Consider the following 26,413-nt stretch of genomic DNA (forward strand, 5'->3'; position numbering starts at 1 on the left):
AATTTAGAGGGTTAATATGTTGTAGGGTTGTTAACCAATGTCATGAAACATGTGTACTACTGTTTCATGAGAAACTATTTGTTCTGTAAGCCTTCACCTGAAGTACAATAAAATATTTAAAAAAAAATTGATTGCAAACCACTAAATTGATTTCATGACCCATTGACAGTCTGTGACCTGCAGTATGAAAAACACCTCACTTTCTACCAAAAACTCATATTGAAACCCTAAGGTAAAAATTTCAGTTACCACCAAGGATCACTCTGTGATGGCCAGTCACTTCTGCCGTGTGGTTTGAGACAGTGCAGGCCATAACTCCTAGTCACTTGGCCAATTTTCATAGGCTATTCTCCACATATTCCCATCCCTCACCAAAAACTACCCATCAACCAACAAACCAACAAGCCTAACATGGAAAAAAGTTTTTCCACAGAAATATATGATTACTCTCTAGGGGTAGTCTATTAGCTTAGTTTTGTTTTGTTTTGAATTGAGATATAATTTACATAACTTAAAATCCACCCTTTTTAAAGAGTACAATCCAGTATTAGAATATTCACAAAGTTGTGTAACCATCACCACAATCTAATTGCAGAGCATTTCATCACCCAGAAAGAAACCCCGTACACATTAGCAGCCGCTCCCCTATTCCTCCCTACCCCAGCCCCTGGCAACCCACTAATTTGCCTTCTGTCTTTATGGATTTGCCTGTTCTAGAAATTTCAAATAAATGTAATCATACAATATGTGGTCTTTGTGTCTGGATGCTTTCACTTAGCATACTGTTTGCAAGGTTCGTATATCGGTATTTCATTTCTTTTTATGGCTAAATAATATTTCATGGTATGGATATACTACATTTGTTCATTTTGTTTATCCATTCATCCACTGATGGACATTTCGGTTGTTTCCACCTATTATGAATAATGCTGCAATGAACATTCGTGTACAAGTTTTGTGTGACCATATGTTTTCAATTCTCTTGGATATATACTTAGAAGTGGAATTTCTGGGTCATATGGTAACTCATAGTTTAACATTTTGAGGAATGGCCACAGCAGCTGCACCATATTACCTTCCCATCAGCAATATATGAGTGTTCCAATTTCTCCACACCGCACCAACACATTTTCCACATGCATCTTGTGTGTATGTGTGTCTGTGTGTGTTTTCTCATCTTAGTAGATGTGAAGTGGTATCACATTGTGGTTTTAATTTTCATTTCCAGGATGACTAATGATGTTGAGCACTTTTTAATGTGTTTATTGGCCATTTATTTGTCTTCTTTGGAGAGATGTCCATTCAAATCCTTTTTACTTTTAAAGATTGGATTATTTGTCTTTTAATGTAAAGTTTTACAAATTCTTTATATATATTCCGAATTCTAGTCCCTTATCAAATATATAGAGCACTGGTGGCACAGTGGTTAAGAACTGTCAACCAATTCTATTTCTTCTTGTGTTAATTTAAGTAGTTTGTGCCTTTCTAGGAATTTGTCCATTCCATCTAGGTTACCTAATTTCTTGGCCTTACATAATAGTAGTCCCTTACAGTCCTTTTTATTTGTAAGCAATGGTAACGTCCCCTCTTTTATTTCTGATTATACTGATTTGAGTTTTCTCTCTATTTTTCTTGGTCAGTCTACCTAAAGTTTTATCAGTTTTGCTGATCTTTACAAAGAAGCTATCTAGTTTTATTGATTGTCTCTATTGTTTTTTAATTTATTCTATTTCATTTATTTCTACTTTTATTCTTATTTTCTTCTTCCTTTTACTTGTTTTGGTTACTTTACTCTTCTGTTTTCTTAAGATAGAAGATTTGGTTGTAATTTGAGATCTTTCTTCTTTTTTAATATAGGCATTTACAGCTATAAATTTCCCTCTAAGCACTGTTTTAGCTGCATCCCATAAGTTTTGGTGTGTCTTGTTTTCATTTTTAATCATCACAAGGTATTTTCTAATTTCCTTTAGGACTTCTTCTTTGACTCATTGGTTGTTTAGGCGTGTGTATAGTTTTACAAATTTTTGAATTTTCCAAATTTCCTTCTGCTATCGGTTTCTAATTTTATCTCATTGTGGTCAGAGAACACACTTTGTATGATTTCAATCCATTTAAATTTGTTAAGACTTGTTTTATGACCTAACATATGGTCTATCTAACATATGGTCTATCCTAGAGAATATTCAACATGGACTAGAGACGAATGTGTATTCTGCGGCTGCTCGGTGGAGTGTTTCATAGATACAATGGAATATTATTCAACCATATAAAGGAATGAAATATTGATATAAATCACAATATGGATGAACCTTGAAAACAATATTCTAAGTAATACAAGCCAGACACCAAAGGACAAATATTATGTAATTCCACTTATATGAAATACCCAGAATAGGCAAATTCATGGAGACAGAAAGTAGATTAGAAGTTACCAGGGACTAGAAGAGGAGGGAAGAGGGAAGAGTTATTGTTTAATGGGTACAGAGTTTCTTTTTGGGGTGATAAAAAAGTTTTGGAAATAGATGTTGGTTATGGTTGCACAGCATTATGGATGTAATTAATGCCACTGATGTGTACACTTAAAAATGGTTAAAATTGCAAATTTTGTGTTATACATATAGATATTTGTTATGGATTGAATTGTGTCCCGAAAAAATATCTGTCAACTTGGCTAGGTCATGATTCCCAGTATTGTGTGATTGTCCACCATTTTATCATCTGATGTGATTTCTCTATGTGTTGTAAATCCTGTCTCTACGATGTTAATAAGGTAGGATTAGCAGCAGTTATGTTAATGAGGCAGGACCCAATTTACAAGATTAGGTTGTGTTTTAAGCCTATCTCTTTTGAGATATAAAAGAGAGAAGCAAGCAGAGAGATGGTGGGGGGTGGGAGGGAGACCTCACACCACCAAGACACAAGAAAAAGTCAGGAGAATAGCCCATCTTTTGGACCTGGGATCCCTGCACTAAGAAGCTCCTCTACTGGGGAAGATTGATGATAAGGATCTTCCTCTAGAGTTGACAGAAAGAGAAAGCCTTCCCCTGGAGCTAGCACCCTGAATTCAGACTTCTAGCCTCCTAGACTGTGAGAGAATAAATTCCTGTTTGTTAAAGCCATCACTTGTGGGATTTCTGTTATAGCAGCACTAGATAACTAAGATATATTTTACCACAATAAATTTAAAAAGAAAATTCCAACTTCTTCCCAGTCCCCACTCCCATTCACTAACTGAACTTTATTTTTTTCTGTAGCACTTACTGCCTAACATACTATAATTTTTATGTACTTATTTTATTTGTTGTCTTTTTCCTCCCACCAGAAAGAAAGCTCTCTGAGGATGGAGATTTTTTACTAATTTTGTTCATTGCTAAACTCTAACATTTACTAGTTGTTGCTGTTGTTAAGTACCATCAACATATAGTGACCCTACGTATAACAGAACAAAATGTTCCCCGGTCCTGTGCCATCCACACAATCATGGCTATGTTTGAGTCCATTGTTGCAGCCGCCGTGTCAATCTATCTTGTTGAGGGATTTCTTCTCTTTTGGTAACCCTCTACTTTACCAAGCATGATGTCCTTCTCCAGGGACTGGTCCCTCCTGATAAGATGTCCAAAATATGTGAGATGAAGTCTCGACATCCTCACTTCTAAGGAGCATCCTGGCTGTATTTCTTCCGAGACAGATTTGTTCATTCTTTTGGCAGTCCATGGTATACTCAATATTCTTCACCAATACCATAATTCAAATGCATGAATTCTTCTTCAGTCTTCCTTATTCATTGTCCAGCTTTCCCATGCATATGGGGCAATTGAAAATACCATGGTTTGGGTCAGGCGCACCTTAGTTCTCAAAGTGTCATTGTTGCTTTTTAACATTTTAAAGAGGTTTTTTGCAGCAGATTCATCCAATACAATCATCACTTGATTTCTTGACTGCTGCTTCCATGGGCATTGATTGTGGATCCAAATAAAAGGAAATCCTTGGCAACTTCAATATTTTCTCCGTTTATCATGATGTTGCTTATTGGTCCAGTTGTGAGCATTTCTGTTTTCTTTATGTTGAGGTGTAACCTAGGCTGTAGTCTTTGATCTTCATCAGTAAGTTCTTTAAGTCCTCTTCATTTTTGGCAAGCAAGGTTGTGTCATCTGCACATTGCAGATTGTTAATGACTATTCCTCCAATTCTGATGAGGTATTCTTCTTCATATAGTCCAGCTTCTTGGATTATTTGCTCAACATACAGATTGAATAAAGTATGGTGACTAATACAAATAAAATATACGTACCAAATTTTATTTTTCCATTCACCTGGCGATGGACACTTGGGTTGTTTCCACCTTTTGGCTATTGTGAATAATGCTGCAATGAACATTGGTGTACAACTATCTATTTGAGTCCCTGCTTTCAAGCCTTTTGGGTATATACCTAGGAGTGGAATTGTTGGATTCCTGAGTGGCTGAAACAGTTAAGTGTTCAACTACTAACCAAAAGTTGGCAGCCCAGATGTATCTTGGAAGAAAGGCATGGTAATCTGCTTCCAGAAGGTCACAGCCTTGAATACTCTGTGGAGCTCAGTTCTACACTGACACACATGGCGTCACCATGAGCTGGAACCGACTCAACAGTAACTGGTTTGGTTTTTGTTTTGTTTTGTTTTTTTATACAGCCATAAAGAGAAATGAGGTTTGATACATGCTACAGTGTGGATGTACTTTGAAAACATTATGCTGAGTGAAATAAGTTCAACACAAAAGGACAAATACTGTATGATCCCACTTACATGAAATATCTAGAATAGGCAAATGTATAGCAGCCAAAGTTTATTAGTGGTTACTAGGGATGGGTAGGAAGGGAAGAGAGGGAATTATTGCTTAAGGGAAATTGAGTTTCTATTAATGGTGAGAAAAAAAATTGGAAATGGATAGCGGTAATGGTTACACAACATGGTGAAGATAATTAATGTCACTGAATTGTACCTGTAAAAATGGTCAAAATAGCAAATGTTTTGTTTTCTATAATTTACCATAATAAAAAACATAGTAAATTATATCTACCAATATTTAAAAAGAATAATATACTATGATCAAGTGAAGTTTATTCCAGGGATGCAAGAATAGTTCAATATTTGAAAATCAATCAAGGTAATTGTCATGGATTGAATTATGTCTCCCCAAAAATGTGTGTATCAATTTGGCTGGGCCATGATTCCCAGTATTGTGCAGCTGTCCTCCATTTTGTGATTGTAATTTGATGTTAAAGAGGATTAGGGTGGAATTGTATAACACCCTTACTAAGGTCATCTCCCTGATCCAATGTAAAGGGAGTTTCCCTAGGGTGTGGCCTGTACCACCTTTTTTATCTTACAAGAGACAAAAGGAAACAGAAGCAAGCAGAGAGATATTTCCCACCAAGAAAGCAGTGCTGGGAGCAGAGCGTATCCTTTGGACTTGAGGTTCCTGCGCTGAGATGCTCCCAGAACAAGGGAAGACCAACGCTTAGAGCTGACGCCCTGAATTTGGACTTGTAGCTTACTAGAGTGGGAAAATACATTTCTCTTTGTTAAAGCCATCCACTTGTGGTATTTCTGTTAGAGCAGCACTAGATGACTAAGACAGTAATCCATCATAGTATCAGTCTAAAGAAGAAAAAAGGCCATATGATCATATCAATTGATGCAGAAAAAGCATTTCACAAAATTCAACATCCATTCTTGATTTAAAAAAAAAAAAAACTTTCTACAATACAAAAATAGAAGGAAACTTCTTCAACCTGATAGAGGGCATCTATAAAATACCTACAACTAATGTCATACTCAGAGCCCTGGTGGCGCAGTTGTTAAGTGCTCAACTGCTAACCAAGCGGTCGGCAGTTTGAATCCACCAGCCGCCCCTTGGAAACCTTATGAGACAGTTCCACTCTGTCCTATAGGGTCGCTAAGAGTCAGAATCGACTTCACGGCAACGGGTTTGGTTTTTGGTTTGGTTTAACGTCATACTCAATGGTAAAAGATTAATGCCTTCCCCCTAACAGTGGGCACAAAGTAAGAATGTCCACTGTCTTCACTCCTATTCAACATTGTACTGGAAGCCTTAGCCTATTCAATAAAGCAAGAAAAGGGTATAAAATGTATACAGATTGGAAAGGAAGTAGTAAAACTATCCTCATTCACAGACCACCTGAATGTTTATGCAGAATATCTCAAGGAATATACAAAAGATTCCAAGAACTAATAAGTAAGTTTAGAAGGATCCCACAATACAAAATCAACACACAAAAATCAATCATATTTCTATACACTAACAATGTACAATTGGAAATCAACATTTAAATAATAATATTTACAATAGCTCCCCCCAAAAAAGAAACACTTTTGCATAAATCTTTGAAAAAATTTCCAAACGTTAAGTATTTGTATGCTGAAAACTACAAACCTCTGATTAAAGAAATCAAAGAAGACCTAAATAAATGGAGAGACCAAGTTTATGGATTGGAAGACTAAACGTAGTAAAGGTGTCAACTGTTACCAAATTGATCTATAGATTTAATGTAGTTCTAATAAAAATTCCAGGAGGACTTTTTTTATAGATGTTGACAAGCTGATTTCAAAATTTAAATGGAAAGGCAATCAAACTAGAATACCCAGAACAATTTTGAAAAGAATAATAAAGTTGGAGTATCATACTTGAGCTTGGCTGCTAACCAAAAGGTCAGCAGTTCGAATCCCCCTGCCACTCCTTGGAAACTCTAAGGGACAGTTTTTGTCTGTCCTATAGGGTTGCTATGAGTCAGAATCAACTCAACAGCAACAAGTTTGGTGTTTTGGTTTATAAAGATACACTGATCAAGACAGTGTGGTATTTCTGAAGGTACAGACACATCACATAGCTCATTTTAACAGAGTAGAGGCCAGAAATAGACCCACACAAATATGGCCAAATGATTTTCAACAAATAACAAAAGCAATTCAATGGAGAAAGTATAGTCTTTTCAACAAATGCAGCCAGAACAATTGGATATCCATATGCCAATAATAATAATAATAACATCGACCTGAATCTTATACTGTATATAAAAATCAACTTAAAACTTTTAGAAGAAAACATGGGAGAAGCTTTTTATGACCTGGGGTTAAATAAAGCATTCTTAAACAAGGCACCAAAAGCATGATCATAAAAGGAAAAAATTGTTCATTGGACTTCTTTAAAATTAAAAGCTTTTAAAAAATTAAATAGTGAAATATGCTACTAAGAGAATGATAAGACAAGCCATAGACTGGGGAAAAATATTTTCAAATCCCACGAATGACAGAGTATTCATACCCAAAATACATAAAGAACTGTCAAAAAACAAAAGCAAGATAACAAGTAACATAATTAAAGAATGAGCAAAAGAATTCAATAAATACTTCACCAAAGAGACTGACAGACTGAAAATATACACATAAAAAACTTTGCCCAATATCATTACCTGTAAAGGAAATGCAAATTAAAATCATGATGAGATAGCATTACACACCCATTAACTCATTGCCATCAAGTCAGTTCCATCATAGCGACCCTACAGGACAGAGTAGAACTGCCCTATAGGGTTTCCAAGGAGCGGCTGGTGGATTTGAACTGCCGACCTTTTGGTTAGCAGCCAAGCTCTTAACCACTGTGCCACAAGGCTAAAATAAAAAATGGTACCATCACTCTGAAAAGAGTTTGGCAATTTCTTAAAAATCACATTTCTGGCTATTTACCCTAGAGAAATGAACACTATGGTCACATAAAAATCTATACATGAATGCTTACAGAAACTCTACTCATAACTGCCAAAAACTGTAAACAACTCAAATGTCTTTCAGTGCATAAATGGAGAAAGAAACTGTGGTACATCCAATGGAATGCTACTCAGAAATTAAAGAACACATTCTGTATGATTCCATTTAGATGACTTCTCAAAAAGCCTCTTCATAACACTATCATCTGCTTTTTTGTTTTGCTTTGTTTTATTTTGTTAGCCTAATTGCTATGGCTTTCCCAGACACATGTTTTGAATGTAAATGGTATTTGACCTAGAGATACTGTATTTTAGAAGAACTCTTTATTTATACAAAACTAGCTGGAACGTTTGGAATGTCACATAAGCTTGACACAGTTTCTAAGTAACCAGTGATACATAGCTGTGAGGGAGTGAATATTTTTATGTTTCTGCATGGTTAGGGATTTCTGGGTAAATTTTACTGAACCCTGAGTCAACAGACAAGACTTGGAAATTAAAAGGTAATTAGATAGTGAGAGACCACTCAGAGAGATTTAATTCCCTGAAGATACTGTTTACATTTCAAGGGGAGATAAGACCTAGGAAGTAGAGACATCCCAGCTAGCAAACTCTGAGCTCTTTATCTTATCTCCCCACTGCAGACATTTCTTTACATTCGAAAGGCTAAGAAACCAAAACCCTTCCCCTTCTCTTTCTAAAGAGATTTATTTTGTACTAGGAAGCAAAAGTTTCTCCCCTCTCTTCGAAGAGGATAGAGGATAACAGTCCCTCTCCTAAGTAAGTTCCCAAATTCTTATTTTGAGGGCCCTGGTGGTGCAGGGGTTAAGAGCTATGGCTGCTAACCAAAAGGTCAGCAGTTCAAATCTACCATTACTCCCTGGAACCCTATGCGGCAGTTCCACTCTGTCCTGTAGGGTCACTAAGAATCAGCATTGACTCAGTGGCAACGGGTTTTGCCTACAGTGCAGACTCTGGTATGTGTAAGGTGACATCTGGTTCTCATGTTGCCCTGGAAGGAGAAATTGAGATGTGGGGGAAATGGCATAGTTACTGCTATAATTAAGTAATAAATAATTTGTCCCTGCCCCAGAAGCCTCATATCTACTTTCAAAACAGTATGAAAAAAATAGATATTTAAAACTTACCAATAGCTTTTTAAATTGATATATAAATGGTCCAAGACATTGACATGGGAACTTGCCTGAAAGGGCAACTTGTGTTAGAACTGTGGTAATATAGTATGGGATTGTCCCAACCTTCCGTTTGCATTATTGAAGGTATTATTTGAAAGAATAGAATTTTCATGTCCTCATATTTTCCTGTCATTCCACTAGAGTAGCCCTCTTAGCCCCTCTGTTATCCCCTTACCTATCCCTCTCTATTCAAGAAGAACTGGTTTATCTGATTGGTGGAAACATGAAAGCCTCATTCCCATTGAACCATATTTCTCTATAGTTTGGGGATAAGGAGCTGAAGGTCACCATTCCCCTGAAGTCTGCCTTTCTCTCCTTTGGAGCCTCCTGCCCTCAGGATACACAAGTTCTTTCCTCTGCTCCAGCTGACAAATAATAGGTGAACTCATTGGGGCAAGATTTGAACACTCTCTGACTGGGTGTCAATCCGATTCAGGGAAGAAGTATTAGAAAGAACAGTGTGGTCACAGATTCAAGCTGCATTGCCCAGTCCAGCTCTACCAGCAATATTGTTTCTATTTTAATCCCTAACTGATTTCTGTATCTATTTCTAAACTCAGAAAATAAAGAGCTATGAGTAATAACTACCTTAAATCCTCTACTATGATCTTCTAATACCAAATGAAAGGTTTCTGAGTAGAGAGAAATACCAACTCTTGAAATTAATATGCACAGTTACAGACATAGGCATGCTGAACCTATATTTTACCTATAGGTAAAAAAAAAAATCATCCAGAATACATCTCCAAACAAGAGCTGTAGGCCAAAAAAAAAAAAAAATAGGGACACAGATCAGCTAAAGAAGATGTCATATAGTCCAAGTTCATATGTTACATTCATTGGAAAGCCCTTTGTGTCTTCACTAAGCACTTATTTGCTTTTTTCCTCCACACAACTCTAAAAGTTTAGTTATGTGTTTCTAACGCATAGAAGATTTTTTTTTTAAAAAAAGCTGGTTACAAAAAAAAAACCAAACCTGTTGCCATCAAGTTGATTCCGACTCATAGTGACACTATAGGACAGAGTAGAACGGCCCCATAGGGTTTCCAAAGAGCGGCTGGTGGATTCAAACTCCTGACCTTTATGGTTAGCAGCCGAGCTCTTAATCACTGCACCACCAGGGCTCCAAAAAGGCTAATTAGAGACTGTTAACTATGAGAAGACGATATCTCATAATTTGAAAGCACACAGTCAGACTAGCCTAAGGAGACTGTGCTTTGCACTTAAATACCTCCTGAGAGGTTTTCTGTATTAAAGTATTATATAATAGTTGATATTATAATAAAGATCTTGAGCCAATGACAAAAGGTTTGTGTATTTTCAGTAGCAGAATAGATTGTTTATTAAGCAGGGAAACATACTTTTAAAAACACCAAAAGCTTTAGCACTCAAGCAGGTTTCATGTATATGAAACGTCAAATGCGGGTCTCTCAAAAAGTGATGACAGATAAATGAAATATTCCTCTATTTATAAATATAGATACATAATTACCAAATTTATATGTATGTGGTAACCAAATTAGCAGATTTTGTTGAATAAATTGATAGATGAATAAGCAAATGAAGAAACTGTGTGGGAGGAAATGGGCCTCCTTTCACTGGATTCTGAGATAAAAGACCCAAGTTGTCCTGTCTAACCTCTCTCTGAATGCAGGAATTTTTCCTAAAATTCATGGAAAGCCATCAATTCAGCCTCTGCTTGAACACTTTCAGAGCCTGGGGTAGAGATGGGGGCTCACTTGTCTAGATAATTGTTCCTATTACTGTATAGCTAGTCAGGAAGATTTTCCTACACTTGGTTGACATCTGCTGCCCTATAAACTACTTGTTCTACTTCTAGTCCTAGGATCAATATCAAGTAACTTCACATCTACTTCCTCTTTCTCTTTCAGATGTCAACCCTGTAAACATCTGAATACAGCTGTCACAGCTTCCCTGGTCCTTTGTCTAAGTTAAACAGGTCATTTTTCTTAACTGTTTTCCTTATAACATAGTTTCCAGAAGCCTCAACATCTCATTCACCTCTTTCTGAATACTCTCAAATTTACTATTTGTTTCTTAAGGTATAACATCTGTAAATGGACATGACACTCCTAATTGTTGTGGCTAATGCAGCATACAGAGGAGCTATCACCTCCCCCATAATTGTATACTATACTTCCAATAACACAGCCTAACTCTGAATTTGCTTTTCCACCAACCACATTACAATGTCAATTCATGTACGGATGGTATCGACTAAGCTTTCTTTTTAAAGACAAAGAGGAATTTAGCATTCAAAGCAAAAAAAAGAGCATCTGCAAAGTCACAGAGACATAAGAGAGCAACATCAAGTTCTAGAAATTGCAAAAACCTGTGATGTTCATTTGCATATTTCCTTCCAATTGGCTGCAATTGTAAGGTTTGGTGTCAATTTTAGCTTTACCACAATTTGAGTTAAATATAATTATTGACGAAGATCTTCTGATTACGTACAACTGCAACAATTATTTTATTTGTTAACTGATGCTTTGAAACACAAATTGACTTTTAGCTCATGAAATTGTGCACCCTAAAAAAAGGAAAACAATATTGTGACATTTAGCCAAATTGGGCTATTGAAATTCTCAAGATGCCCTACCTATTTCTTAGATAGTCTTCCTTGCATCTCTTGGGCTGTGCCAACTTCTGGATCCTTTTGGAGGGTTGGCTAAATAGTCTAGGAGAAGGGATCTTCCAGATTACAGACTCTCTCCCACAGCTGTAGTAATATAGAGACCTGCAAATTGTGGATGATAAAAGAAGTGCATGAGATAAGCATGAATTCAAATTATTACAGGATCTTCCAACTTTGCTCTCCAGCCCTAGGGGAGCAGGTATGATAGTTTACCTCTTTACTGCTGAGCTATTTTTCCTATGAGGAGAAATTAATTGCTTTAGAGATAATTACAGCTGTTAATAATAAGGTACCTGAGGCCTAGATTTTTGCAAACTGGTTTTGCACGGTGATTAAGTTTTTGCAAACACCCTTTCTGAGACAAAGACAATTGTTAACCATAAACTAGATCAGAGTTTATCTAATGCAAAGAATGTGACTGTAGGTAATTCCCCTTGTTTCCTGAGAGATCACCCTTGGAATTCCCTGAATCATTGAGGTAAGTTTTATTATTTTAAAACTTTCAGATTACACCTAAAGATTTGTGCAAATGAATGGGGCCCCCCTCCTTCCCCTTCCAGGCCAGAGAATAAGAGCAGCCATCAGACCCCTACCTTGCTCAGTACAAAGTCCCCTACTGCAGTCAAATACTTGTGCCTTCTCCAATCACTCCTGCATAGCCTTGCCCGTCTAGGACTGTAGGTGAGAGCCTGGGCCATGCACTCAGTGACCGATGACCTGGACACCTGAGCTGAATCCACACAAAAAAAGTAAACAGACTCCTGGGCTCACACACATACTAGCAGCTCTAACCAACAGGTGACAGGACATGAAAGCTTCAAAGATGCCAATAACCAACGTAAATCACACACCCAGCCTATTTGGGCATATCAGAACAAAACAAAACAAAAAGCCAGGACACAGTAAGAAAACATACAATAAGTAAATATAACAACTTATTGATGGCTCAGAGACAACAGTCAATATCAAATCACATAAAGAAGCAGATCAAGATGGCTCCAGCAACCGACCAAAACAAAGAACCAGGAAACCTTCCAGAGGAAGAGAAGATCTTGGAATTACTGGAGATAGCATTCAAAAGACTAATATACAGAGCTCTTCAAGAGATCAAGAAGGAGATCATGCAAAACTCAGACCAAGCCAAGGGACACACAGACATAGCAATAGAAGAATTCAGGAAAACTATACCAGATCAGAATGACAAATTTAACAGGCTGCTAGAATCCATAGGGAGACAGTAAAAAGAAATCTAAAAGATTAACAATAAAATTTCAGAATTAGACAACTTGATAGGAAGTCATGGGAACAGAATTAAGGCAATGGAAGTCAGAATTTGTGATATTGAAGAAAAAGCATTTGACACCAATTTATTGGAGGAAAAGTCAGATAAAAGAATTTAAAAAAATGAAGAAACCCTAAGAATTATGTGGAACTCTATCAACAGGAATAACCTACAAGTGATTGGAATACCAGAATCGGGGAGGATAACAGAAAATACAGAGAGAATTGTTGGAGATTTGCTGGCAGAAAACTTCCAAGATATTATGAAAGATGAGAAGATATATATCCAAGAAGCTCACTGAAACCTACACAGGGTAGATTTCAAAACAAAGTCACCAAGACGTATTACAATCAAACTTGCCAAAACCAAAGATATGGGAGAGATTTTAAGAGTGACTACAGATAAAAGAAAGTCACCCACAAAGGAGAGTCAATAAGACTAAGCTCAGACTACTCAGCAGAAACCATGCAGGAAGAAGGCAATGGGTTGACATATATAAAGCCTTGAAGGAAAAAAATTGCCATCCAAGAATTATATATCTGGCAAAACTGTCTCTCAAATAAGAAGGCGAAATTAGGGCATTTCCAGATAAACAGAAGGTAATGGAAGCTGTGAAAACAAAACCAAAATTAGAAGAAATAGTAAAGGAAGTCCTCCAGCTAGAGAACCAACAATACCAGATAACAACTCAAGACTAGAAAACACGACAGAACAATCAGGTATCAACTCAGATAGGGAAGTCACAAAAATAAGTCAAAGCTACAACACTGAAAATAGGGAAATAGAGACATCAATATGTAAATGTTGATTGCATTAAAACAAAAAAGAGGGACTAAATAGTGTAGTCACAGAACTTTCATATGGAGAGGAAGTTAAGGCAATATAAAGAAATAAAAGACTGGTTTAAACTTAGAAAAATAGAGGTAAATTTTAAGATAACCACAAAGGAAACTAACAAATTTACCCATCAACATAAAAAAGAAGAAAAATATAAAGACTCAGCAAATACAAAATCAATAATAATGAAAAAGATGAAAAGAAAATACATAAAGAAAAATGACTCAGCACAGAAAAATAAGTGGAAAAAAGAAACTCTCAAAACCACAAAAAAAAAAAAATCATAATGACAGCACTAAACTCATACCTATCAATAATTAGGTATGAATGGAAACAGACTAAATGCACAAATATAGAGACAGAGATGGGGACAGTCTCTTTATCAAATGGTGCTGGCATGGAAGCAAATAACCCAAATAAGAAGTGAGATGGATGATATCACAACAGACCAACTGAAATTAAAAGGATCATAACAGAATACTATGAAAATTGTACTCCAACAAATTTGAAAACCTAGAAGAAATGGACAAATTTCTAGAAACACACTACCTACCTAAACTAACACAAACAGAGGTAGAACACCTATAAAAACCTATAACAAAAGAAGAGATTGAAGAGGTAATAAAACAACTCCCAACAACAACAACAAAAAGCCCTGGCCCTGACAGCTTCACTGGAGAATTCTACCAAACTTTCAGAGAAGAGTTCACACCACTACTACTAAAGGTATTTCAGAGCATAGAAAAAGAGGGAATACTCCCAAACTCATTCTACGAAGCCAGCATAACCCTGACATCAAAGCCAGGTAAAGATATCACACACACCAAAAAGAAAATTACAGACCAATATCCCTCATGAATATAGATGCAAAAATTCTCAACAAAAATTCTAGCCAATAGAATTCAACAACATATCAAAAAAAAAAAAATTCATCATGACCAAGTAGGATTCATACCAGGTATGCAGGGAGCGCTCCACATTAGAAAAAACAATCAATGTAATCCAGCACATAAATAAAAGACAAGAACCACATGATCTTATCAATTGATGCAGAAAAGACATTTGACAAAGAGCAGCGCCCATTCATGATAAAAACTCTCAGCAAAATAGGAATAGAAGGGAAATTCCTCAACATAATAAAGGGCATTTATACAAAGCCAACAGCCAACAACATCCTAAATGGAGAGAGTGTGAAAGCATTCCCCTTGAGAACGGGAACCAGACCAGGATGCCCTTTATCACCACTCTTATTCAACATTGTGCTAGAGGTCCTAGACAGAGCAGTTAGGCTAGAAAAAGAAATAAAGGCCATCCAAATTGTTAAGGAAGAAGTAAAAGTATCCCTATTTGCAGATGATATGATCTTATACACAGAAAACCCCAAAGAATCCACAAGAAAACTACTGGAACTAATAGAAGATTTCAGGAAAGTATCATGATACAAGATAAACATACACAAAAAAGTTGGATTCCTCTACACCAACAAACAGAACTTCCAAGAGGAAATCACCGAATCAACACCATTTACAAAAGTCCCCAAGAAGATAAAATAACTTGGGAATAAACCTAACTAGAGATGTAAAAGACCTATACAAAGAAAACTACAAGACACTACTGCAAGAAACCAAAAGAGACCTACATAAATGGAAAAACATACCATGCTCATGGATGGAAAGACTCAATGTTGTGAACATGTCTATTCTACCCAAAGTGATCTACAGATACAATGCAATCCCGATCCAAATTCCAATGGCATTTTTTAATGAGATGGAAAAACAAATCACCAACTTCATATGAAAAGGGAAGAGGCCCAGGATAAGTAAAGCATCACTGAAGAAGAACAAAGTGGAAGACATCACACTACCTGATTTTAAAACCTATTATAACGCCATGGTAGTCACGACAGCCTGGTACTGATTCAACAGTTACATAGGTCAATGGAACAGAATTGAGAACCCAGATGTAAATTCATCTACCTATGAGCAGCTGATATTTGACAAAGGCCAAAAGTCCATTAAATGGGGAAAGGACAGTCTCTTTAACAAATGGTGCTGGCATAATTGGATATCCACTTGCAAAAAAATGAAACAAGACCCAAACCTCATACCATGTACAAAAAACTAACTCTAAATGGATCAAAGACCTAAATATAAAATCTAAAACGATAAAGATCATGGAAGAAAAACAAGGACAACACTAGGAGCCCTAATACATGGCAGAAACAGAATACAAACCATAACTAACAATGCACAAACACCAGAAGAGAAATTAGATAACTGGGAGCTCCTAAAAATCAAATACTTATGCTCATCAAAAGACTTCACCGAACGAGTAAAAAGCGAACCTACAGACTGGGAAAAAATTTTGGCTACAGCGTATCCGATCAGGGTCTAATCTCTAAAATCTACAAGATACTGTAACACCTCAACAACAAAAAGACAAATAACCCAATTAAAAAATGGGCAAAGGATATGAACAGACACTTCACCAAAGAAGACATTCAGGAGGCTAACAGATACATGAGGAAATGCTCACAATCATTAGCCATTAGAGAACTTCAAATCAAAACTACAATTAACATACCATCTCACCCCAACAAGGTGGGCACTAATCCAAAAAACACAAAATAATAAATGTTGGAGAGGTTGTGGAGAGACTGGAACACTTATGCACTGCTGGTGGGAATGTAAAATGGTACAATCACTTTGGAAATCAATTTGGTGCTTTCTTAAAAAACTAGAAATAGAAGTACCATAGGATCCAGCAATCCCACTCCTTGGAATATATCCTAGAGAAATAAGAGCCATCACATGAACAGATATATGCACACCTATGTTCTTTGCAGCACTGTTCACAATAGCAAGAAGATGGAAACAACCTAGGTGCCTGTCAACAGATGAATGGTAAACAAATTATGGTAAATACACACAATGGAATACTATGCAACGATAAACAACAATGATGAATCCTCAAAATATCTCATGACATGGATGAATCTGGAGGGCATTATGCTGAGTGAAATTAGTTCGTTAAAAAGGACAAATATTGTATGAGACCACTATTATAAGAACTCAACAAAAGACTTAAACATAGATGAAAACATTCTTTGATGGTTTTGAGGACGGGGAGGGAGGAAGAGGGGAATTCGCTAACTAGATAGTAGACAAGAATCATCTTAGGTAAAGGGAAGGACAACATACAATACAGAAGAAGTCAGCACAACTGTACTACAGCAAAAGCTAAGAAGGTTCCTGAACACAACCGAACACTTCGAGGGACAGAGTAGCTGGGGCGGGGGTCTGGGGACCATGGTTTTAGGGGACATCTAGGTCAACTGGCATAACAAAGTTTATTAAGAAAATGTTCTGCATCCGACTTTGGTGAGTGGCATCTGGGGTCTTAAAAGTTTGCCAGTGGCCATCTAAGATGCATCAATTTGTCCCAACCACTGGGAGCAAAGGAGAATGAAGAACACCAACGACACAAGAAAAATATTAACCCAAGAGACAAAAGGGTCACATAAACCAAAGATTCCATCAGCCTGAGAAGAGAAGAACCAGATGGTGCCTGAATACCATCAATGATCGTCCTGACAGGGAACACAACAAAGAGTCCCTGACGGAGCAGGAGAAAAGTATGGAGCAGAACTCAAATAAAAAGACCAGACTTAATGCTGTGACTGAGACTGGAAGAACCCCCGAAGTCACGGCCCCCGGACACTCTGTTAACCCAGAATTAAAACCATTCCCGAAGTCCACTCTTCAGACAAAGATTAGACTGGACTATAAAACATAAAATAATACTTGTGAAGAGTGTGCTTCTTAGTTCAAGCAAATACACGAGACCAAATGGGCGGCTCCTGTCCGGAGGCAGGATGAGAAGGCAGGAAGGGACGGGAACTGATTGAACGGACACAAGAAACCCAGGGTAGAAAGGGGAAGTGTGCTGCCACATTACAGGCATTGCAACTAATGTCACATAACAACATGTGTATAAATTTTGGTATGAGAAATTAACTTGAGCTGTAAACTTTCATCTAAAGCACAATTTTTTTTAAAAAAGACTACAGCTTCAGTATGAATTACACCTCAACACAAAGAAAAAAAAAAGTCTTCACAACTAGACCAATAAGCAACATCATGATAAACACAGAAAACAATGAAGTTGCCAAGGATTTCCTTTTACTTGGATCCACAATCAATGCCCATGGAAGCAGCAATCAAGAAATCAAATGATGCATTGCACTGGGCAAACCTGCTGCAAAAGACCTCTTTAAAGTGTTAAAAAGCAAAGACGTCACTTTGAGGACTAAGGTGCACTTGACACAAGCCATGGTGATTTCAGTAGTCTCATATCCATGCAAAAGCTGGACAATGAATACAGAAGACCAAAGAAGAAGTGATGCAACTGAACTAGGGTATTGGCGAAGAATATTGAGTATACCACGAACTTCCAGAAGAACGAACAAATCTGTCTTGGAAGAAGTACAGCCAGAATGCTCCTTAGAAGCAAGGATGGTGATATCTTGTCTCATGTACTTTGGACATGTTATCAGGAGAAACCAGTCTCTGGAAAAGGACATCATGCTTGTAAGGTAGAGGGTCAGCAAAAAACAGGAAGACCTTCAATGAGATGAACTGACACAGTGGCTGCAACAATGAGTTCAAATACAGCAATGATTTTGAGGATGATGCAGGACTGGGTAGTGTTTCGTTCTGTTGTACATAAGGTTGGTATGAGTCCGAACCGACTCGACAGCATCTAACAACAACAACTATCTATATGAAGGAGCCCTGGTGGTGCTGTGGTTAAGCAGTCGGCTGCTAACGGAAAATTCGGCAGTTCAAACTCACCTGGCGCTCCACGGGAGAAAGATGTGGCAGTCTGCTTCTGTAAAAATTACAGTCTTGGATACCCTATGGGACAGTTCTACTCCGTCCTATAGCATCAGTACGCAGTGGCGGATTATCCACTAGGCAAGGTAAGCACAGTGCTTACCTTGTTTACCAGATCATCTGTGGTGAACAGTTTCACAGTTTTTCACATCAAAGTTTCTGCTTCTAGGGCATCTGTCTCTCTCCCAATGCCAAAGCACCTTCATACAGAATCAAAGCCTCTTTTCAAATTTACAATCCTGACAATTTCACAAAGATGTGGTGAAACCCATGTCAAATTTGTCACTACGCCTTAAGTAAGCACAAGAAAGCCTGTGCTTACTCTGCTTACCGGGTAATATGCCCCTGTTGCTATGAGTTGGAATCGAATTGACAGCAACAGGTTGTTTTTTCGTTTGTTTTGGTACTATCTATATGGGATCAAACTGACAACAGCAGCTCGAAAGTTTAGATAGAAAGCTTAGAGGGCAGTGAGTTTACGTTAATGGTGGAAGAGTAATTCGGAAAAGGAGGGTGGGAATGAGTGCACAACTTGAATGTAATCAATGTCAATGAATTGTACATGTAGAAATTGTTGAGTTGGTGCATGTTTTGCTGTATATATTTTTAACAACACCAAAAATATAAAATAAATTATTTTTAAAAAAGAAATAATACCTTCTGTAGAATTCCTTGATAGTTCCTTGAAGAGGTATTTTCTTTTGAACATTTTATTGTGGTTTGGGTGAAAGTTTACAGAGCAAATTAGTTTTCCATTCAACAATTTATACACATTTTGTTTTGTGACATTATTTGCAATCCCCTCGATGTGACAGCACTCTACCCACTTCCTCCCTGAGTTCCCCATTTCCATTCATCCATCTTTCCTGCCCCTTCCTGCTTTCTGAACTTTGTTTTTGGGCAAACGCTGCCCTTTTGATCTCATATGGTTGATTGTTCTGAGAAGCACATTCCTCATCAGTGTTACTGTTCACTTTATAGGTATGTCTATTGTTTAGCTGAAAGGTGATCTCTGGGAGTGGGTTCAGTTCCAGGTTTGAAGGGTGTCTAAGGGCCATAGTCTTGGGGGTTCCACCAGTCTTTTTTCATGAATTTGAATTTTGTTCTACATTTTTCTCCCACTCTGTCCAGGACCTTCTACTGTGATCCCAATCAGAGCGGTTGGTATTGGTAGCCGGGCATCATCTAGTTCTTCTGGTAAGAGGTGTTTTCTTAACACTCTAACTTTATTAAAAAACCAGAAAACTAGTAAGTCAAAATGTTATAATAAGGGATACTACAAGTCTGTAATAGTTAAGTATTAGATCTTGCTCTGGAAATTTTTGCTGTGGCCTCAGATTGAAAACAGATATGGAATCCCTAATTCTCAATAAAATTTGATGACAGATTGATCAATTTATGCCCTTTAGATAAAAGAGCTGGTCTCTGTGTTCATTTGCCCTTTGTACTCCCAATAAAGTAACCCAATAACACAAACTCTAACCTGTTAGGTACATATCGGCGGGAGACTTTTTTGGGCTGAGCAAGGTGCTCAAGTCTTTTGGTCAGTTGAGCCTTCAAAGCACTCTGGGAAATAGGACGAATAGGATCTTGATTTCCCCAGAACAGAATTCTGTTAAAAAGCAGAAGAATAAAATGGTAAAAAAATTCATTGCTAATGAACATGTTAGAAATGGCTCTTGATTGCTTCTATCCTAATTTTACTTCTCCACAAGAACTATCTCAATTACAGAATTTTACAGTCTTCAGGCATCAGGAATGGATAAAACATTTATGGAAGTTAAAATAAGAATGATTTATCTACTGTCTTAAAACATGGTGACCAAAACAGAACCTGTTAGAGATAGTTCTGTTTCTGCCATCATGTAATCAACATTGTAATTTCTCAGCCAGGTAGGCATAAAATGGGCATGCCAACAATATGTATTGTGTTCCCACTTTGGGTGAAACCCCATACCTGGTAGTCAGAAAATGAAACAGTAACAGAATAATATTAATAGCTATCATTCGTAGAATACTTAAACAAGTTACCATTAAGTTGACTCCAACTCATGGTGACCCCATATGTGTCAGAGTAGAACTATGCTCCATAAGATTTTCTTTTTTTTTTTTCTTGTTTCCCCCCACCCCCACCCCCACCCCACAGGATTTTCAATGGCTGATTTTTCAGAAGTAGATTGCCAGGCCTTTCTTCTGAGGTACCTCTGGATGGACTGAAACGTCCAACTTTTTGGCTAGCAGTCAAGCATGTTAACCGTTTGCACCACCAAACCCTGTGTTAAGTACTTTACAGACTTCAGTTAATTTCATCATCTCAACAGCTCTGTGAAATAGGTATGACTACTGTGCACAAGGTGAAGAGAAGAGGAGAAATCAGTGCAGGATTAACATGAAAAGGCTTCATGTAAGAAAGTAAAAGGCACAGACTGAGATGAGCAACATTCCATGTGGGGGTAACGGTGGAAGATGGGAATAATCAAGTCTAAGCAAGACAAGTTTGGGCTGAACCAGAAAGTTATGCTTGGAAGTGATTAACTAACATTGCTGGAATGGGTGGAGAGGGTGGAAGAAGACTTTGAAGGCTTGGTCAAGAAGTAAGAAAATGGTACCTCAGTAAACTGATTTTCCTCATAACTGAATCTGCCGACTAATTGAGTCTGTCCCTTTAGACGGTCACAGTTTTGTTTTTAACTTTGTCTATATTTTGGATATAATCTTTCCTTCTCTGCTCTTTAGGTATCAGCCAGACTCATTACTAGAAATATTAATCAATTAATGTCACCACCTCCTACATTCTGCTCATTCTGTTTCCTAAATATTTCTCAAATCTGTCCATTTCTCCTCATCCTGTTGCTATTTCTCTTGTACCAACCCCACCATCTCCACATTGCTGCCAGGATGATCTTTCTAAACCTAAATCTGATCAAGTGACCTGGGTTTAAGATTAAGACCCTCTGAAGGTTTCTATTGTTTTTAGAATGAAAATCAAACTCCTTACTGTGGCTTACAAGACCCTCCACAATTTTGACAAAGAGTATCTGCCTCTCCAGCCTAGACTATATATTCTTCCAGGGGAGCATCATGTCTTAATCTTTTGGAAACTTCCCCTTACATAGTGTAGTGCTATATACGATAGGCATTCAATAATGGTTTGGTGAATGAATGAACAAATGGTGAAAACTGGGGATTCTCCTGATGGTGATGTGCAACAGAGATTAGAAAGGAGAGAATGACCACAGAGAGAAGGCAGAGGTTTAGGCGACACCTGACAAGGACCAGGGTAGGGAGAATGGTTATGGGAAAGACAGTAAATATGCTCTCTAAAGAGCGGTGGGGTGCAATGAGCACAGTTTGACCAACATAAATGATGTCACTAAGAAGCACACAAGAGAAAAGGATACGTGTGCTAAAGAATATGACACATAATTTGGCAATAACACCAACAATAACCAAAAAAATGAGTGTATGGTCACATATGTAGGTGTATAGGCATATATGTGTATGAGCAGGTACAAGTGAGTCCATATGTGTGCACAGATAGAAGTATCCATATGTGTATGCTGCACAGATATGTGTGTGAATGTATATATATTCACAGAGGACACAGTTACTGATACTTCTCAGATATAACCAAACACCTTGGGAGATTGGTTTTCTGGGTTTGAAAGCTTAGGACTTTAGTCTCATGGGACAACTCAGTCAACTGGCATAATGTAGTTCACAAAGTTCATGTTCTACATCCTAGTTAGGTGAGTAGCATCTGGGGTCTTAAAAGCTTGTGAGCAGCCATCTAAGATACAACAATTGGTCTCTACTTGTCAGGAGCAAAAGAGAAAGAAGGAAACCAAAGTCTCAGAGAAGAAACTAGTCTACAGGGCTAATAGCCTACATGAGCCAGAGCCTCATCTACCCTGAGACCAGAAGAACTGGACAGTGCCCAGCTACCACTACCAACTGTTCTGATCAGGGCCACATTACATGGATCCTTATAGAGTGAGAGAAAAATGTGGAACAGAACACAAATTCTTAAAAGTCCAGACTTACTGGACCACTTGAGACTAGAGAACTTCCTGAGACTATTGCCCAGAGACACTCTTTAAACCTTGAACCAAAACTATCCCTTGAAGTCACCTTTTAGCAAAATAACAGATTGGCACATAAAATTAAGGATATTACTCGTGAGTATGGTGCTCCATTAAAATACCATCTATATGAGACCGAGAGGTCACCAATTACTCTAAAGCAAAGATGAGAAGATAAAGGGACAGGGAAACTAGAGTACTGGAAACAGAACCAGAGTACAATTAAAGAGAATGTGGATACATTGTGACAAATCTAATTAATGTCAACTGAACAATTTGTGTAGAAAATCTCAAATGGAACCTAATTTGCTATGCAAACCTTCAGGGAAGAAACAATATTACTTTTTTAAAAAGAGTAGTGGGTAAGAGGTAAGAGCATCATGGAACGGAAGCAGGGCTTTAAAATGAACCGGTTCGAATCCCTGAGTGGAAGTCAAAGATAGAGAGATCTTGAGACAAGATAGCTATTGACTTGTGTCCCCCAAAAAGATACGTTCAAGTCCTCACCTCCATACCTGTGAATGTAACCTTATTTGGAAATAGGGTCTTTGCCAATGTAATCAAAGTAAAGTCGAGGTTATATTGGATTAGAGTGTGCTCTAAAGCCAGTAACTGTTGTCTTAATACGAGAAAGGAGAGGGAACTTTGAATACAGAGACACAGCGAGAAGATGGAGGCAGAGATTGGAGTTTTGCTGCCAAAAGTCAAAGAACACCTGGGGCCACTAGAAGCTGGAAGAGGCCAGGATGGGATTTCCTCTAAGTCCTTAGAAGGGAATGTGGCCCAACTGACACCTTGATTTTTTACTTCTAGGATCCAGAACTGTAAGAGAATAAATTTCTGTTGTTTTAAGTTACCAAGTTCGTGGTAATTCGTTATGGCAGCCACAGAAAACTAAACTGAGACATCAAAAAGGATGGAAACTGTAAAAAAAAAAAAAAAAAGAGTAATAGTAGTTGGCCAGGAGAATATCACTGGTAACAACAAAAAGAGTGAATGGAGTGTCTTTAGAAAGTGGTAAAAAATAAAAGCTGAGGTGGAGAGAGGCTAAGAGGTTCAGAGTTTAGGAATCAAAGGTGATGAATATATATTGGCTTTGCATTCCCTGTTTCAAATAATAATGAAAAGTTACTTGAGACATAACAATTAAATAAAGCCTTCTAGAAACTGAACCCTCATGGGATTATTAGCTCCTTGAAAATTTGGGCCATAAAACTAGGAAACAGTATGAACTGAAAGCATTGGGGGTTATACAAAAGGCAGAATATTTGGCTCAAGGAAAGTTAGAAGGAATGGATCAGTGGAGTGAGAAAGATCAAAGACTCTACAGTTGAATTTTTTTTTTCTTTTTATTGTGCTCCAGGTGAAAGTTTACACAGTTGAAATTTTTGAATAAGAAATTAATTTGAGCTGTAAACTTTCACTTAAAGCACAATGAAAAGAAAAAAAACAAAGACTCTACAGTCCAGAAAAATGTGGATGCACAGTTCATCATGAAGGGAGGAGACTAACCAGCATGTTAAAAAATATATTATGCAGATAATTTTTCACTGCATTGCACTAGCATAAAAATCACCTCTGTTTAGCTATCCCATGGCTAGCAATATCAAGGACATAAAATTTTAACCTTTTATTGTCCATATCTATGATTTGATCCAGACTAAAGTTCTTATCCATACCATACCTGCTTGATGCATCCATGAAATGTTACGAAGTCTGATACATAGAATTCTAGGATAATAGAACAGTTTGAGGACCCTTGAGGGTTCAGTGATCAGTCACCCCTTTCTGAATAGCTAAAACTGTAGTCTCTTACAGATTCCCAGGGTCAGAAACCACAAAACAGCCTTTATCAGCCCATTTCCAGGGTTTTATTGCCTTGTAGGAGTCCCTGGGTGGTGCGAATGGTTAGTACACTTGGCTGCTAACCAAAAGGTTGGAGGTTCAAGCCCACCCAGAGATGCTTCTGAAGAAAGTCCTGGCAATATAATTCCAAAAAATCGGCCACTGAAAACTCTGTGAAGCACAGTTCTACTCTGACACACACGGGGTCGCCATGAGTTGGAGTCGAAGCCATGGCAACTGGTTTGGTTTTATTGTTCTGAAATTCTTATAATTTCTTTGATTATAATAACAAATATTCATTTACTTTCATCTTTAAAATGTTTTCTATTACTTGAAGACAAAAATTAAATGAATCTTTAGTCTTTCTTCACAGTCTTGCAAACACAAATTTTTTGAATGTTTTCTCGTAAGATCCACTTTTCCTTTTAATATTTTCCTTCCCCGGCTTCTGAGACCCCCCTCTTCCCTGGATCTCTCCTACCTACTCTGTTTGCTTAGGTATCTTCTCTTCACAACTTAAACATGGTGTATGCACATGGGTTCTATCCTCCTCAGGATTTTTTTCAATTATTACTAAATAATACCGATGATTCCCAAATCAGTATTTCTAAGTTGTATTTTTCTCATAAGCACTAAGCCCATATTTCCAAAGGGGAAATTTGGAAATCCATTTCTGGATGTCTCAGCAGCCACCATGATAAAATGTAACTTCTTCACAAATTGTTCCTCCTCTTATATTTCCTTTTGCAGTTACAATAGCATTTTTACTTTATTTCTTAAGACAGAAACTAGAAATCACATTTGACTCTTGCTTTTCCCTCAGATTCTTACGTTTCATTTGTCACCAAGTCATGTCAATCTACATCTTAGCTCTACCCCTTCTTTTAACCCTTAAGGCTATAATGCATTAGGACCAAAAAGAAAAAGAAAAGCTGCTATGGAGTCGATTCTGAATTATGGCAACCCCATGTGTCTAAGAGTAGAACTGCACTCCCTGAGGTTTTCATCGCTGTGATCTTTTGGAAGCAGATTGCCAGGTCTTTCTTCCAAGGCACCTCTAGGTAGGTTCGAACTTCTAACCTTTTGGTTAGTAGCCAGCGCTTAACCATTTGCTCCACCCAGAGTCTCTTTGTCTTAGGACAGGCCTTTGTTATTTATCTGCCACATTACTGTAATACCCTCTAGTCAATCTTCCTGTCTCTGGTTCTCCATGCCATCTGTTCCTTTCGAAAAGTGGCAATGTGATATAATAGAAATAAATAGGATTTGTGGGCAATGGATGTAGATTCAAACCAAAATTTTGTTACCTGCAAGCTGGGTGAACTTGGGTAAGTTACTTAACTTTTCTGAACTCAATTATCTTATCAAATCATTTCTTGAATTTTCTACTAGTTTCAAATAGGGATGGGATGGGGAGGGTAGTATTCCAAGATTATTGACAGTTTTAGCAATGTTCGTTAACACACCTCTCATCAATGTGTGGCTTTCGTCAATTTATATATGTGTGTACTCACTGGAGTCCTGTTCCTGGCTAAAAATTTATGTGTGATTTTTCAGGCCTAACCAATTGCCTGTAATAGACAATTACAAAGGCTTTGCCTGGCAGGCCTCAAGAGAAAAGCTGCCCTCTCCAACCAGGCATGGTGCACAGTCAATGCACTGCAATCTCCGAAGGGAGTTTCAGTCAAGGACTCAGATCCTCCATCCCAGCCATGCTCTTTTACAAATTTGCACTCCTAGCCCATAAGGAGGCCTCTTTATCAGGGACCTTCCTCCAGTGGCCTTCCTCAGGCATCTCTGCTGAAACCTCCTTATCAGAGGGAAGGGAAGGAAGCTTGAAGATACTTGTCCCTA

General features: G+C 37.6%; 1 protein-coding gene across 1 annotated transcript in view; it reads right to left on the reverse strand.

Annotated features, from left to right (window-relative positions):
- The window catches only part of SPMAP2L (sperm microtubule associated protein 2 like), an 88,251-nt gene that overhangs the window by 17,894 nt on the left and 43,944 nt on the right, over positions 1–26,413 (reverse strand). The window contains exons 6-7 of the mRNA XM_023737305.1: positions 20,116–20,244; positions 11,583–11,720 (exon numbers count right to left, since the gene is read on the reverse strand). Coding sequence (XP_023593073.1) covers positions 11,583–11,720; positions 20,116–20,244 — 267 coding nt within the window. The remainder of the gene's footprint in view (positions 1–11,582; positions 11,721–20,115; positions 20,245–26,413) is intronic.

Source organism: Trichechus manatus, unplaced genomic scaffold (assembly GCF_000243295.1).
Source record: "Trichechus manatus latirostris isolate Lorelei unplaced genomic scaffold, TriManLat1.0 scaffold00101, whole genome shotgun sequence".
Lineage (NCBI taxonomy): Eukaryota > Metazoa > Chordata > Mammalia > Sirenia > Trichechidae > Trichechus > Trichechus manatus.